Source organism: Cajanus cajan, chromosome 11 (assembly GCF_000230855.2).
Source record: "Cajanus cajan strain Asha chromosome 11, NIPB_CcT2T_4, whole genome shotgun sequence".
NCBI lineage: Eukaryota > Viridiplantae > Streptophyta > Magnoliopsida > Fabales > Fabaceae > Cajanus > Cajanus cajan.
In genome coordinates, this window is record NC_138527.1 from 23,137,748 (window position 1) to 23,154,753 (window position 17,006).

Here is a 17,006-nt window from a genome sequence, read left to right on the forward strand (position 1 = left end):
ATAAATGTTTTTGTTTATTGATAATGTGAAGAGAATTTAATAAATAAAAATATCCTGTCTCTCACATATTAAACTCTTAAACTAGCATTTAGTATATTTTAGTAATATTTATGTATAAATTTTGATATGAAACAATATCTTTACTTCTCCTATAAAAATTTAATGATAATAAAAAAGGTAAAATTGATATATTATAATTTTATTATAAATCTAATAAATCGACTAATATACTCAGATTCTTTTTACTCGTTGATTCTTTAGTATTAATTTTATTTTTCAATTATATTATTACATTTTATCTAACTTTTAATTATTTTATACATCACAACTAATATCTATTTATTATGAAAAAAAAAAAAGGAAACATCAAAATTAATACATATAAAAAAATTATCGCACTTTTTACTTTGTGTATAACAATTGTTTTTTTTTAAAAAAAACTATTATAAAGGGAGATATTTACTATTTATGTCAGTAAGTAATGCTTCGATCATTAAATTGTTATAAGGACAGGAGTATTAATTAATACGTTGCGTGCCTTGTAGGTTTGCATGTAATAAATTAATTCATTTAATAAGTTGAATTCTCTTCTTTGTTGTGTAAAATTAAGAGAATGACAATCTAATTTAGCCTTTTAGAAACAGGATTAGGTGAAGAAGAAGAATACATTAGTGGAAAGTTTTGCTGATTAGTCAGGTTTTAGTTAGTTTCTAAATGAGGCTGCGCAGCCCTTTGATGTTGGTTGAAAGGAATATAATAGTCACCAGTAATAAATAACACAATCTCAATTGTTTTGGATAATACAAAAATGAAAATAGGATAAAACTTAGGTGTAATTACTTAAGTATGGTTGATATTGTTCACTAATTAAAATTAGAGTTTATTTCAGTAATATGCATTTATATTTAATATAAACTGTAATATATATTAATTAAATATAAATACATATTATCGAGGTAAATTAAACTCTAGTTTTGATTCATCGATAATACTAATCATACTTGATAAAATAAATCATGTCTTAGTTTTGACCATAAAAATGATATTACTCTAAAATATAAATTATTTACTATAAATCTAAATTATAATTTATATAAATTTTAAATATTTTATATATTTAAACATCATATTTATTTATATATTTATTTTATTATAAACTTTAGTCATATATAACAAATATTTAACATGCCCATAGTACAAGGTAAAATACTAGTTTATAAATATATTGTAGCACAAAATTATTTTTATTATTGATAATTTATTTTAAAATATTAAAATTTAATTAATAAATAATTATGAGAAATAAAAAATTAAATTAGATATAAAATTAAAAAAAAAATCCTAAAAACTCTCTCATTAATAAAAATTTCTAAAAATATTCTTGTACAAGATAGTTATTTATGTTTTAAGTATAAGAATTGAATACTTTTATTTATTGATAATTTATTTAATAAATATTAAAATTTAATTTATTAATAATTATAATAAATAAAAATTAAGTTAAAAGAATTTCTAAAAATTCTCTTATTAAACTTTTAAAAGGATTCTTGCATAAATAATTGTTCATATTTTATATATAGGAGTTGAATTTCGATTTTAGTCTTACTTAAGTTTTATTTATTTTATTTTTCATAATTGATAAAAACACTATATTTTAAATATCTTATTAAGAGTTATAGAACCATAAATTTAATAAATTTAAGAAAAAAAATAATATCATATTTTCGTAGATTGAATATATATATATATATAGTTTATTTTTAGAACAAAATTTGCATAATTTTTTTAAATATGATTAGTGTTATTCTTTGATTAAAGTTGGAGTTTTATTTTAAATATATAAATGAGATTTACATTAAATGTATTTACATAATACTAAAATAAAATTTCAATTTTAATTAAAAAATAATACCATCTAATCCTAAGAAACTTATATAAACCTAAAAAACTGAAATTAAGTTTTCTCCTTATTTTTATTCTTATTCTTATTTTCAAGTTTTGTTTGACCGAGTGTAGTAGGCGGAGATTTTCTATGGCTGGCCTTTTGTAGTCCAATATAGCGACATGTGTTGTTTAACTATTGGACTGTATAACATCGTCACATGTCAATGTCATGTTACTTCAAAGTTATCCTCTGCAATAGGTCATAACCTATATTCATTCACCCTTTTTCTGATTCTGAAGCTAAATGTTTGTTTATTATTTTAAATTTTCAGCAACATAAGATTGTTGTTTTACTTAAGTTGTTTATTATTTTGAATTAAAAATTTTTAATTTATAGATCAAGTTTTTAAAAATTTATTTAATATTTTATTTTATTAATTTAAATTGATAAATAATTATAAAAATATTTTAAATGTTGATTTAAATAAATGAATAAATAAAATAAAATATTAAATGATCTTAATTTTGCTTTAAATTTATAAAATTGATTTATATATTAAAAAATTTAAATTCAATATTTAGATTATTAAAATTTGGCGTAAAACATGAATTATTGAATAGAGTAAGTTTAAGTATACTTAGAGCATCTTCAATGGGGGTTGCTTATAAGCAACTCCCTGTGCCACATCACTGCCAAATCAGCTCTGGCCCACTTTATGGGTTGCTTAAATTTTAGCAGAGTTGCTTGTAGAAGCAATTCTGCTAAAATTTAAGCAACCCATAAAGTATGCCAGAGCTGATGTGACAGTGATGTAGTATAGGGAGTTGCTTATAAACAACCCTCATTGCAGATGCTCTTACTCTTAAAGTAAATAGATTTCTCTTATATATATACACATAGACACACACAAAAGAAAGAATCAAATGACTCCATAAACAACTCTTGATAAAATTACTCTACTCAATAACTGATAGTATATATTGAATTTCAACGATCAAACCATTAATATAAAAATTCTTAATATATATATATATATATATATTAAGTCCACAAATTTTTTTAAAAATATGAAAATCATATTTTAAAAATATGAAAATCATATGATATTTCGTTGTATAGATTTAAATTAATGTATAAAACGTTTTTATGATTATCCGTCAATTTAAATTAACGAAACGGAGTATTAGATAGTTTTCAAATTTTAAAAAATTTTGTAGACTTGATCAATACATTAAGAACTTTTGATTTAACAATTTAATCATTAAAATTCAACATGTACATGAGTTATTAAGTAGAGTAACTGATGAGTCATTATTTTCCCCTATATTCTTACCTTTCTGTACTTATTTTAATCTCTGATTTGCGCTTAATTGTTGATTATCTGCATTGTTTTCTATTTGGGCTTTAATTGGACTAGTAATTCATATTTTAACTAATTTGAATTTTCTGAATCTAATTATTCCAAATTTTTATTTTCAGGGCAGTTTAATAATTAATTGGGCTTGGAATTAATTTTTGGACTTCAAGAGTAGCTGCCACGTCATCTTCCATGTCACCACTACACCATTTTTCCACCTCAGCATTTAATTGCAATCTGTATTTTATTTTATTGTATTATTGGGTCAGACTTGTATGGTAGAGGGGCCCAATTTCGTTTTAGGTTTAGGTCTAGGTTAGGGCTGACTTGGCAGCCACTAACAAGAGGGGTCTGATGTGACTACGTGAACAGTAGCCTCCCTTTTTTTTTCCTTACGTTTTTCTCTCATGTAGCGACAGTTCCTTTACGTTATGGCTTCCCTGCTGGTTCTTTGTTCTGGACCATTTTTATTCACGTTTTTCTTGCTCTAAACGTTTTTCTTTTCTTCTTCTCCTCTTATATTCATTTTGTATCTGAACTGAACCATTGCATTGAAGAAATACAGATTGTCCATTTTCGTTTTGTTCTCCTTCCTTGCATTTTCTGTTTCCATTTTCGTTTCTGTTTCCATTTTCGTTTCTGTTGTATTTTCGTTTCTGTTTCCGTTTTAATGGGAGGCTAAAACCCCAGGGGTTGGCTCATTGAGCAGATTGCAATCTCTGATTGAGGTTTTATTTATATTTGTATCTGTGTTCTGCTTGGTTCTTCTTCATTGAACCTCTAAAACGTTTTTGACACCTGTTCATGCTTAATGAATCAGGTTGCGCACAAGTTGCTTAATCTTATGGGAGGTTTAATGTTGTATACGTTTGCTTAATTCGTGTAGGGAAATCTTGAGTTAATCTTCGCTTAGTTGGTTAACTCGGATGGAACAAGGATTAAGTTATGAACAGAGAAATCTTTTGAGAACTAGGGATAAAAGAGTTGCAATTCAAACAGGGAGCCAATCCGTTTGACTAGCTGTGTTTTATTTCGTTTTATTGTGTTATAAACTGAAAACCTGAACCAAACCCCCCACTTCATGTGTTTAAGCCTTTAACAGTAAAAGACGGTCCTTGGGAGACGACCTAGGAGTCACTTCCTAGTATTACATTTAATTGTATTTATTTGACCGGATACGGCTTCGATCAAATGGTCTAACCAGCAACAGCAACAACAGCCATCCCCTCCCTTCCAAAACAATGCTGGTCCTAGCAGATATGTACCTCCTCCTATCCAACAGCAACAACAAAGACAACATGAAGCTCCTACACCACCAGCTCCTCAACCTTCTACTTCTGAGCCTTCATTGGAAGAGCTGGTGAGGCAGATGACCATCCAAAACATGCAGTTCCAGCAAGAGACCTGAGCTTCCATTCAAAGTTTGACAAATCAAATGGGTCAGATGGCAACTTAGCTCAATCAGGCACAGTCCCAAAATTCAGACAAGTTACCTTCACAAACTGTGCAAAATCCAAAGAATGTGAGTGCCATCACCTTGAGGTCTGGCAAACAAATTGACGTCCCAGCACCTCCAGCTACACCTACAGCTGTTGTACCTCCACCTGAGCCTACACTTGAGAAAGAGGGCCATACAGGTAGTAGCAAAAATTTTCATGCAGGTGGACCTTCTTCTAGTGCACACAGTGATGATCTACATCAGCCTCCTATCCCTCTTCCATTTCCACCAAAATCAATTCCAAGAAAAAAGATGGAAGAGGTGGATAAGGAGATCTTAGAGACTTTCAAGAAGGTGGAGGTGAACATACCTCTGCTGGATGCCATCAAGCAAATTCCCAGATATGCTAAGTTCCTGAAAGACTTGTGCACCCACAAGAGGAAGCTGAAGGGCAATGAGCGAATCAGCATGGGCAGAAATGTCTCAGCACTCATAGGTAAATCTGTTCCACATATTCCTGAAAAGTGTAAGGACCCGGGTACATTTTGTGTACCTTGCATTATTGGTAACAATAAATTTGAAAATGCCATGCTTGATTTAGGAGCTTCAATTAATGTCATGCCTCTGTCTATATTTAATTCTTTGTCTCTTGGTACTTTGCAACCTACGGGTGTGGTCATTCAGTTGGCCAATAGGAGTGTTGCCCACCCCACAGGTTTTGTAGAGGATCTCTTGGTTCGGGTTGGTGAACTAATTTTTCCTGCTGATTTTTATGTTCTTGATATGGAGGAGGGATTCTCCCATGGTTCTGTCCCAATCATTCTAGGCAGACCATTTTTGAAAACATCCCGGACCAAGATTGATGTTTATGCTGTCACCTTGTCTATGGAATTTGGTGATATTGTTGTTCATTTTAATATCTTGGATGCCATGAAATTTCCTTTTGAAGCTCATTCTGTTTTTCGTGCTGAATTGATTGATGATATAGTTGATGAGCACATTCATGATTTTGATTCTTCTCATGCTAAGAAGCATTCATTTTCACTTGATTTGTATAGCTGCCTTTCATGCATTGAGTCTGAGTCTGAATCTGAATATCAATCTGAATGTGAAACTGATTATGAGGCATCTGAATTTGAATTTGACACTTTGGGTGTTGTACCTCTTGCTCTTGATTTTATACAGTCAGAATGCACTAACCATGTTGCAGGAAGTACAAAAGAATCTGACTTGCAGGTTGAGGTACAGGCTGCGGAACCCCTTCTCCCTTCTTTGGTTCCTTTTGATGTTCAGCCAGCGCCCACACCAGAGTTGAAGCCTCTTCTAGAGAACCTCAAGTATGCTTACTTGGAGGATGATGAGAGATTCCCTGTGATCATATCCACCTCCCTTGATGCTGATCAAGAAGAGAGGTTGTTGCATGTGCTTCGGAAGCAAAAGAAGGCAATTGGTTGGACCTTGGCAGACATTCCTGGCATTAGCCCATCCACATGCATGCACATGATATTATTGGAGGATGGAGCTAAACCAGTGAGACAGCCTCAAAGGAGACTTAACTCGGTGATTTTGAATGTTGTGAAGAAAGAGGTGACCAAGCTTCTACAAGCTGGGATCATCTATCCTATTTCAGATAGTCAGTGGGTGAGTCCGGTCCAGGTGATCCCCAAGAAGACAGGCCTCACTGTTGTTAAGAATGAGAGGGATGAGCTCATACCCACCAGAGTCCAAAACAGTTGGAGGGTCTGTATTGACTACCGGAGGCTCAACCAAGCAACAAGGAAGGATCATTTTCCTCTGCCCTTCATTGATCAGATGCTTGAGCGTCAGGCAGGTAAATCTCATTATTGTTTTCTTGATGGGTTCTCTGGTTATTTTCATATTCACATTGCTCTTGAGGATCAGGAAAAGACCACATTCACCTGCCCTTTTGGTACTTTTGCCTATAGGAGGATGCCTTTTGGCCTATGCAATGCCCCTGGCACATTCCAGCGGTGCATGCTCAGTATTTTTAGTGATTTTCTTGAAAATTGCATAGAGGTGTCTCCTTATCGGGTTTTCTTTGGTAAGGCATGTCATTTACCTGTGGAGATAGAGCACCGAGCCTACTGGGCTGTGAAGACCTGCAACTTCTCTATTGATCAGGCTGGAGAGGAAAGAAAGTTGCAACTAAGTGAGCATGATGAGATCCGCCTTGAAGCCTATGAGAACTCTAAGTTCTACAAGGAGAAAACCAAGAAGTTCCATGACAGCTTGATAGCTAGGAAGGACTTCGTGGTTGGCCAGAAAGTTCTCTTGTACAATTCTCGGCTCGGACTCATGGGTGGTAAGTTACGTTCTAAGTGGATTGGACCTTTTGTTGTTACTAATGTTTTTCCTTACGGTACAGTTGAGGTCAAAAGTGAATCCACGGACAAGAGCTTCAAAGTTAATGGGCACCGTCTGAAGCCTTTCCTCAGCAATCCATCCCTGTTGAATGCAGTTGAAGAGGAGATGTCTCTACTCGACCCCGCTACTCTCCCACCATGACTTAGGGAGTTTTCTTTCCCCTTCTCCTTCTTTACTTTTATTGCACTTGTCCAGATTTATTGATTGTTCTGATTGCTCTGATCTTCTGTTTGTGCCACATTAGGACAATGTGTGATTTAAGTGTGGGGGGGACTGTTTTGGTTACATGCTTTTAGGGTTTATTTGTTATTTTAGGTTTTATCTTTAGGTGTTCTGTGCAGTTTTGAATGTTTCTCTTTGATTTTTAGGTTCTGATAGTTTATAGGCACTTACTTCATTCTTGGATAGGAGTTTCTTGATACTATATGGTTTGAAATCCCTATTTTTCTCTGCTTGGAAAGATGATTTTGAGGTTTGAGAGGTTTTTTTAATTGTGACAGATATACCCTATGTGAGGATTTGAGCCACTCTCTGTTCTTTCTTGTGTGTTACGCCTCTTGATTGCTTGCACAGTTGCCTTGTCTTGACTTTGTTTGATACTTCTTGATTCACATGCATGTTTGGATATGATTAAGGCATTTTTGTTCTGATAAGCCTCTGGCCAAATAAGCCTACCTTGAATTAACTCCTCTGATAACCCCTGCTGAGCCTATTTCCCCCTTCTTTGTTTGAAGCTCATTACAAGCCTTAAGCGAAAAACCATGATTACCTTAACCTTAGGGAGTTTTGGAGCTTTGGAATTGTTTTGGGAATAAGTTCTTGAATAAGTGTGAGGGTGTGTGTATGTTTCATTGGATGATGAATATTGGCCAGTTGATTCCTTATGCTGTACACTTTACTTCTCTGCATGTTATCTTATCTCATTTCAAATTTTCGTATGTACTGTTCACTACGTATTGTTCATTCAAAAAAAAATCAAAAAATAAAAAAAATAAAAAAAAATGAAAAAAAAGAAGTTGTTTGAGGCAAGAGAAAGAGGATTGATCATCATAGAGGTCATTAGAGGTTTCTCAGTTTGTTTCTTGTGCGTATTCTTGACTTATTCCCCATTGCTCCTCTAGTTCCTCTGGTTTGTAGTTACTTATCCCATATATTTTCCTCTACCCTGTCCTTGGCCTCATTACAACCCTAAAAAGACCTTTTGATCCTTATGTGCATGTTTATTGGGTGTTGATTTTAGAGGCTTGCCAAGTCTATTTGTTGCTTGTTTTTCATGAGTGCTTTGAGAGTATATAGTTGCCTAGACACTTGAGAGATACAGTGATACAGTGCATCTTGTGAGGTTTTGTTGCTTTTGATTCACCTCTTGAGCTGATTGATTGTCTTTCCATGTTTTGAAATGCTTGGATGATTTCCATAAGTATCTGGTTTCTCTGACTCTTTCTGTGTTGGATGTTGTCTACTCCTTTTCTTTTCCCAGGATTCATTGAAGATTGTGTAAATATGTTTGTTTTCTTGTGTGTATTCTTGTTTCTGTTTCTTCATGTTGTGTCACTCTCTTTGTTGTCTTTGGAATTGTTCCTTGCTCTGCTTTTTGATTTTGCCCAGGAGTGCAAAAGGCTAAGTGTGGGGGAATTTGATGAGTCATTATTTTCCCTTATTTTCTTACCTTTTTGTACTTATTTTAATCTCTGATTTGCGCTTAATTGTTGATTATCTGCACTGTTTTCTATTTGGGCTTTAATTGCACCAATAATTCATAATTTAACTAATTTGAATTTTCTAAATCTAATTATTCCAAATTTTTATTTTCAGGGCAGTTTAATAATTAATTGAGCTTGGAATTAATTTTTGGACTTCAAGAGTAGCTGCCACGTCATCTTCCATGTCACCACTGCACCATTTTTCCACCTCAGCATTTAATTGCAATATGTATTTTATTTTATTGTATTATTGGGTTAGACTTGTATGGTAGAGGGGCCCAATTTCGTTTTAGGTTTAGGTCTAGGTTAGGGCTGACTTGGCAGCCACTAACAAGAGGGGTCTGATGTGACTACGTGAACAATAGCCTCCCTTTGTTTTTCCTTACGTTATGTAGCGACAGTTCCTTTAAGTTTTGGCTTCCCTGCTGGTTCTTTGTTCTGGACCATTTTTATTCACGTTTTTCTTGCTCTAAACGTTTTTCTTTTCTTCTTCTCCTCTTATATTCATTTTGTATCTGAACTGAACCATTGCATTGAAGAAATACAGATTGTCCATTTTCGTTTTGTTCTCCTTCCTTGCATTTTCTGTTTCCATTTTCGAATCTGTTTCCATTTTCGTTTCTGTTGTATTTTCGTTTCTGTTTGTATTTTCGTTTCTGTTTCCGTTTTAATGGAAGGCTAAAACCCCAGGGGTTGGCTCCTTGAGCAGATTGCAATCTCTGATTGAGGTTTTATTTATATTTGTATCTGTGTTCTGCTTGGTTCTTCTTCATTGAACCTCTGAAACGTTTTTGACACCTGTTCATGCTTAATGAATCAGGTTGCTCACAAGTTGCTTAATCTTGTGGGAGGTTTAATGTTGTATACGTTTGCTTAATTCGTGTAGGAAATCTTGAGTTAATCTTCGCTTAGTTGGTTAACTTGGATGGAACAAGGATTAAGTTATGAACAAAGAAATATTTTGAGAACCAGGGATAAAAGAGTTGCAATTCAAACAGGGAGCCAATCCGTTTTACTAGCTGTGTTTTATTGTGTTATAAACTGAAAACCTGAACCAAACCCCCCACTTCATGTGTTTAAGCCTTTAACAGTAAAAGACGGTCCTTGGGAGACGACCTAGGAGTCACTTCCTAGTATTACATTTAATTGTATTTATTTGACCAGATACGGCTTCGATCAGTAACTTTACAAGGAGTTACTCCTAAAATCATTTGACACCGTGTAACTTTTACCAACTATTAAACCATTTAATAATGTTATATTAAATGTAAATTTTATTGATCTAACCAATTTTATGTCATCTTATATGTGTATATTAAATTTTGTTAAAATTGAATATCAATTTGAGGGTAATTAAAATGTTAATATTTTTTAAAATAAATATATTACATTAATTTTGATCAATAAGAATGAGGTATTAAATTATGTTTGATTAATATAAAATTTTGTATATATGATCTCGAAGTAATTTTTTTTAATTTAACGATAAATTTTAAAAAATTCATATTTGATATAAAGTTATTAAACGTTGTAATAATTGATAAAAAATTATACCGATGTCATTTAAACTTTTTAAATATATATATTGTATTATTTATTTTTTATTTATATTTTCAAGTCTTGTTTGACCGAGTGTATTGGTCGGAGATTTTCTATGGCTGGCTTTTGTAGTCCAATATAATGACTGTGTGTTATTGAACTATTGGATCATATAATATCGTACACGCCTTATCACGTCAATGTCATGTTATTTGAAAGTTATTTGATAGCAGTAGGCCATAACCTATATTCGCATGTGATTCACGCTTTTTCTAATTGTGAAGCTAAATGTTTGTTTATTATTTCAAATTTGTTTTTTTGTCTGACTAGTTATGACAATTACTAAAATAATTAATTATTGACAACTTTTATCATTTGAAAAATTCAGATCATTGTAAAAAGAGAAATACACTTTAAACTAGATAATATATATATTATTTATAAAAAAAATCTTATGAGGCCAATGATATCACCTTATCTTGATAATTATGCAAATATAATATGATGAATGACCTATATTTCCATGCGATTCATTGTTTTTCAATTGTTAAATATTTTTGAAGGGTGAATCATTTTTGTGGTTCTTGAAAACAGTGGTTGAACTTTGAAAGAAAGGAAATTGCAATTTTTTTTTTTAAATTATATTTCATCAATCAATTGTTTTACTTTGTTAGATGTGAACAACGAAGTGATAGTGTCATATTTGCACAAGTTCTCCCTTGAAAGTAACTTCCACATCAATAGAACTAAATCAAAAAATAAAAAATATTTTTGTTTTAGAAGATTCACCACTACGAAGCTTCACCACTCCTTCCGCTTCTCACTCATCCTTTGCACGTAGCATTTAGAAGATAGAAACACTACCTCAACACACTACGATGACCAACTTAGAAAATAATTACAGATTTTTATTTATTTAAAAAATCAAAAAAATATTATATATATTTTTATTTATAGGATCCAACATAGAATAATCATTATATATATAACTTAATTTAACGAAATGTATTTGTTCTTACTCGAGATTGGTCGAAGGGGACAATCTGCTGGGCAAGATTGGTGAATTTCCTTCGCTTGGTATGTCAGCTGCTCCAAGATGGGGGTGGTACCTGCAAAATAGACTTCGATGCCAAAGTTAGTATTTGATAGTGTAGGCGTCTCATATATATAGTGCGCGTACCTTGATGTAAATTAAGGTTTTCCTCTTAGGTGAAGATAAGGTTGATTTGGGCCTGAGATTGGCCGCGACCTAATAGACAGTCGGCCTTTGCTTTGGTCGATGTCATGTAGCGCCTATCCGAAGTAGTGCAGTGCTTCGATGCCGAGCTTGAGCTCGGTGCCCGACGCGGATAGTACACTAGCCCCCCGAGCTCTGAGGACCTCGGGTCGAAGAGTTAATATCAAGTTTGGTATGGTTCGTGACCTTTCGTCTCTGCCTCTTGGACGAAGCACCACGTGTCATGAAGGCGTCGCCTCGTTTCACGAAATGCGAGGGCGGCTTGTAATGAAGAGTGGTGGCTTGTAATGATGGGATGCACCCTGTCATTATGAGCCCTATTAAATGCGTCCCCCGCTTTGTCATTGTATTGACCGTACTACGTAACCGAGCTCCAAGCTCGGCACCACAACGCAAGTGTACTGTCCGTCCTGCGTAACTGAGCTCCAAGCTCGGCACCACAACGCAAGCCGACCTCGGACACGCACCGCGTGACATCAACTCGGTATGTAGGTGAATCATAACTGATCCCCGAGGATCTCGCCCCAGAAGAGATCCGTTATCTAATCATGTTACACTTCATCTCAGGCCCAAGGCCCAAAGCAACCCTAAATCACACCAAGGTACGTGCATTACATATACGAGACTACTACTCATACAAACCCGAACTTTAGCATCAGAGTCTCTTTTGCAGGTACCACCCCCATCTTGGAGCACCAGCGTACCCGTGAAGGAGGCTCACCGATCTTACCTGGCGGATCAGCTCTACAGCAGATCTCCGGTAAGAACATTTGGCGCCCAGCGTGGGGCTGATCGAGACAGCCCTTATCGGCCACCTGTATGGTTTTCACCAGAAGCCATAGCAGACAAGTAATAGACGACGCTGAACACTCAATCACCATGGACAGCGACGCTGCAACCTTGAGAAGACTGATCGACCAAGTCGAACAGATGCGACAGCAGCATGACACTGACCTGCGCAACATGCGCGCCAAGCACGAAGCCGACCTAGCGGCAATGCGGACAGCTAATGAGGCAGACCTCGCAGCGTTACGTGAAGAAAACGAGCGCATTCGCGCCCAACTCCCTCGACGCCCCTCTGATCGCCCTCATCACGGGAGCAACATCCATGAAGATGAGGCACACTCGGCCTCTCAATCCCGGACTGCAACCAGGGCACCGACTTCACAACCCGCCACGCACCGATCTCATGCATCGACGCACAAGTCGGGCCCAGATGTCAGCAGAGCACCCACACGTGCCACAGAAGGCCACGAAACCTTCCGCCGACATCCTTTTGTGGACGGCATCATGGAGACCCCACTCCCCCATGGATGGAAGCCTCTCCATCTCGACCGCTATGACGGCACGACGGACCTCGATGAGCACATTGACCTGTACACGACCCAGGTAAACCTCTACACTAACAGTGATGCTATCCTGTGTAGGGTTTTTCCTACCTCGCTCAAAGGAGCCGCGCTCCACTGGTACACCCAGTTACCCGCCGAGTCCATCGACAGCTTCAGCACCTTAATCCGGCGGTTTACGACACAATACACCACCAGCCGACCTCACCACACAACCTCCACTGCTTTGGCCAACCTCAGGCAGAATGATGACGAACCTCTGCAAACCTTCATGGAGCGCTTCTCCAGCATCTCGGTGAGGATCCAAAACTTAAACCCCGAAGTCGCCCTGCACTCCATGCTCATGGCCCTCAAAGTCGGCCCCTTTGTCGACAGCCTCTGTCGAGACCCCCCCCCCCCCCGCGACATGGACGAGCTCCGCGCCCGCGCGGCGGGATACATCCATATGGAGGAGCACTCCGCCTTCCGCGACCAGATTCGCGGGAAAGCCCCAGTAAAATCGGAACAAGGGCATAAGGATAAAATCAAAGTCAACAACAACAGCCAATTCAAGAAGTCGACTAAGGCAAACAGAGGGGTGAGATACGACTTCTACACTCCCCTAAACGCGCCTAGGGTACACATCCTAGAGGAAGCCAGCAACAACAATCTGCTCGCCCTCCCACCGCCGGGTCACACTCCCAATAGCGCCAACAAGTCTAAGCACTGCCGGTACCACAGGAACCATGGTCACACCACGGAAGAATGTCGCACACTCCGGGATCGCATCGAGGAGCTCATTCAAGCGGGCCACCTCGGCCAATACATCCAGCGACAGCAGGGTAATAGAGGCGGCTATGGAGGTCGAGGACACGGCAGAGGTCGAGGTTTAGGAGCTCGCACTGAGTCACACCCGGGCTCCCAGCAAAATGCTGGCGGTGCAGTACAAGCCGAAATAAGCCAAGAGACAGAGTCGGCCCCCTTACGGGGAGTAATCAACACAATAGCAGGTGGCTTTGCTGGAGGAGGCGCCAACAGCTCGGCCCGAAGAAGACACCTGCGGAGCATCAACTGCGTCCACTCTACCACCCCAGCCCTCCACCAAAGCTCACCGTCGATCTCCTTCTCCGACAAAGACTACGCTGGCGTCAGCCCTAACCAAGATGACCCCATGGTCATCGTTGTGGAAATAGCCAACTGGAAAGTGCAGAAAACACTCATTGACCAGGGAAGCTCAGCCGACGTCCTGTACTGGCCTACGTTCCTCAAGCTAGACGTTCCCCACTCTCTCATTCAACCGCACATGGAGCCCCTCGTCGGCTTCGCAGGAGAGCGAGTTCGCACTCGGGGGTACGTAGACTTGCTGACGACTTTCGGAACGCCACCGGATACAAGGGGGGTCATGGTCCGGTATCTCCTCTTGGAAGTCAACACTTCCTACAACATCATCATCGGGAGGCCAACCTTGAATCAACTCGGGGCAGTAGTGTCAACCCCACACCTCACCATGAAATTCCCGGGCAAGGACGGTAAAATCATCTCCGTCAAAGCTAATCAGAAAACAGCTCGGCAATGCTACGCCGAAAGCCTGAAGATCTCCTCGTCGAGCAAGCAAAGCGAGGGGAATCCCCCACTATAGCTCCTTAAGTTTTCAAGTCTTCTTTATCTTTCAGTATGAGCAAATTTGTGCACTCTTTTCCCTCCTCAGCCTTTGACTTAGAGGGTTTTTAACGAGGCACATAGACACCATAAATAATATTACTCCTTTCGCTCATCTCATATTCTTAATTTCCTGTTTATCTAAAGGACGAAAACGAACTCTAAGTGCGCAAATTCCTAAACCCGAGGTCGAACACGAACCTCGACGCTCACGTTAAAGGTCGAGTTCGAACCTTAATTAAATAACCTATCTCAAATTTGAGGTCGAGTCCGAACCTCGACATTTTGAGGTCGAATACGAACCCCGATCCTCTCCTTAAAGGTCGAGTTCGAACCTTAATTAAATAACCTATCTCAAATTTGAGGTCGAGTCCAAACCTCGGCATTTCGAGGTCGAATATGAACCCCGATGCTCTCGTTGAAGGTCGAGTTCGAACCTTAATTAAATAACCTATCTCAAATTTGAGGTCGAGTCCGAACCTCGACTTTCCGAGGTCGAATACGAACCTCGACGCTCTCGTTGAAGGTCGAGTTCGAACCTTAATTAAATAACCTATCTCAAATTCGAGGTCGAGTTTGATCCTCGACATTCCGAGGTCGAATACGAACCCCGACACTCTTGTTAAAGGTCGAGTTCGCACTTTACTTAAATAACCTATCTCAAATTTGAGGTCGAGTCTGAACCTCGACATTCCGAGGTCGAATACGAACCTCGACGCCCTCGTTAAAGGTCGAGTTCAAGCCCTAATTAAAATAACTTGTTCTGAGGTCGAGTCCGAACCTCGACATTCCGAGAAGGAATATGAGCCTCGACGAGTCCGAACCTCGTCATCTACGAACCTCAAGTACGCAAAATTCGAGGTCAAGTCTGAACCTCGATGTTCACACCTAAGGGCAAGTACGAACTTTAACACGCCTGCTTAGGGTCGAGTTTGAACCTTAATTAAATCGTATACCTCAAAATTTGAGGTCGAGTACGAACCACATATTCGAGGTCGAGTTCGAACCTCGATGAGACACGCACCACTCTAAATCTAAGGTTGAGTCCGAACCTTAACCAAACCAATTTGCCTATACCGAGGTCGAATACGAACCTCGACACTTCCGTTAAAGGCCGAGTATGAGCCGCATACCTGGGGTCGAATTCTTACCTTGGCAAAATACACATGACCTTAAACTTAAGGTCGAATACGAATCACTTATCCAAGGTCGAGTTCGAACCCTCACAACATAACAAGAATACAAGGTCAAATTCGAACCTTAGCATAATTTACTCTACTTCGATTTAAGGACAAATCCGAACCTCGGCACTGATAACTTAAAAGGTCGAATTCGAACCTCGGCACTAGTAAATAAAGATCGAAGTCGAACCTTCATGAAAAATTCACCTAACAAAAAACCGAGGTCGACAACTTATCTCAACATGGGCAACTCAAAGCAAAGTACCGCCACATATAAAAGCGTAGAACAAACACCAAACGTGTCCAAAAATGCGCAAAACAGCAAAAATCAAATGCAAAACACATAAGGGCAACAAAAAATATATACATATACGGGCAAAGTTCCCAGAGTCTAACACTTGAGTTCAAATTAGAAAATTAAAGCAAATTAAACTAAGCTATAACAAAATTGACCTACGCAGAGGCGTCCTCGCTGGAGCTGTCCTCGACGTCGTCTTCCTTGACAAGCTTCCCAAAGCGGATGACTTTCTCCACATGCATGGAGGAAAAATCAAACCCGGGAGCGAGGAGCCGTGCCTGGCGAGCGGCCTTCTGAAAGCCCCTTTTGTGCTCCACCACCACGGAGCGCTCGACCTCCGCGAGCCTCCCCTCCACGACCGCTTTCTCCGCCGTCAGTTCCGCCAGCTCCGCCCTCAAGGAGGCGATCTCGTCTTCCCGGCCACCAAGAACGACCTCGTTGCGAAGGCGCTCCTCAGCCACTGCCGCCAACTCCCCTTTAAGGGAGGTCACAACATCTTCTAGAGCCCGCACCTGGCCACGAGAAGATGTTACCTCATCTTCTAAGGAGCGAGCGCGGCCTCGAGAGAAGGCGACGAGCTCCTGCAGCTCCCCCACCTGAGAGGCATAAGTCTCGTTAGACCGCAAGACGATCTCGAGAGACTTCTGCGCCCTCACAAGGTCACCCCGTGCAGATCGGAGCTCGGCCTCTCGCCGCTTCGCCTCATCAAGGGCAACGCTGAGAAGCTTGTTCTCCTCCCTTAGAATCTTATTCGCATCCTTCCAAGGTTGAAGCCGGCCCCTCAACTTGGCCAGCTCCTCTTGCTACTTGGCCAAGTCCTCCTGCTGCTGGGCCCACCTCGGTTTCCAGTGGCCTAGGATGCCCATAGTCCTCTGTAGCAGAACCTGAGCAGCATCGAAACTATCCTCAAGGCCGACCTCCTCTATCAGCCCCTGGTCCTCGGAGCTCAACGAACCTTGAGGGAAGAACTTCTCAACGGTCACCCCCGAGCTCCACAGC

General features: G+C 38.8%; 1 protein-coding gene across 1 annotated transcript; it reads left to right on the forward strand.

Annotated features, from left to right (window-relative positions):
- The first annotated feature begins 12,363 nt into the window (after positions 1 to 12,363).
- On the forward strand, positions 12,364 to 14,508 carry LOC145953448 (uncharacterized). Its single transcript, XM_083067405.1, has 2 exons — positions 12,364 to 12,920; positions 12,972 to 14,508. Exons 1-2 carry the CDS (start codon positions 12,364 to 12,366, stop codon positions 14,506 to 14,508), a joined length of 2,094 nt encoding a protein of 697 aa, XP_082923531.1.
- The last annotated feature ends 2,498 nt before the right edge of the window (positions 14,509 to 17,006 follow it).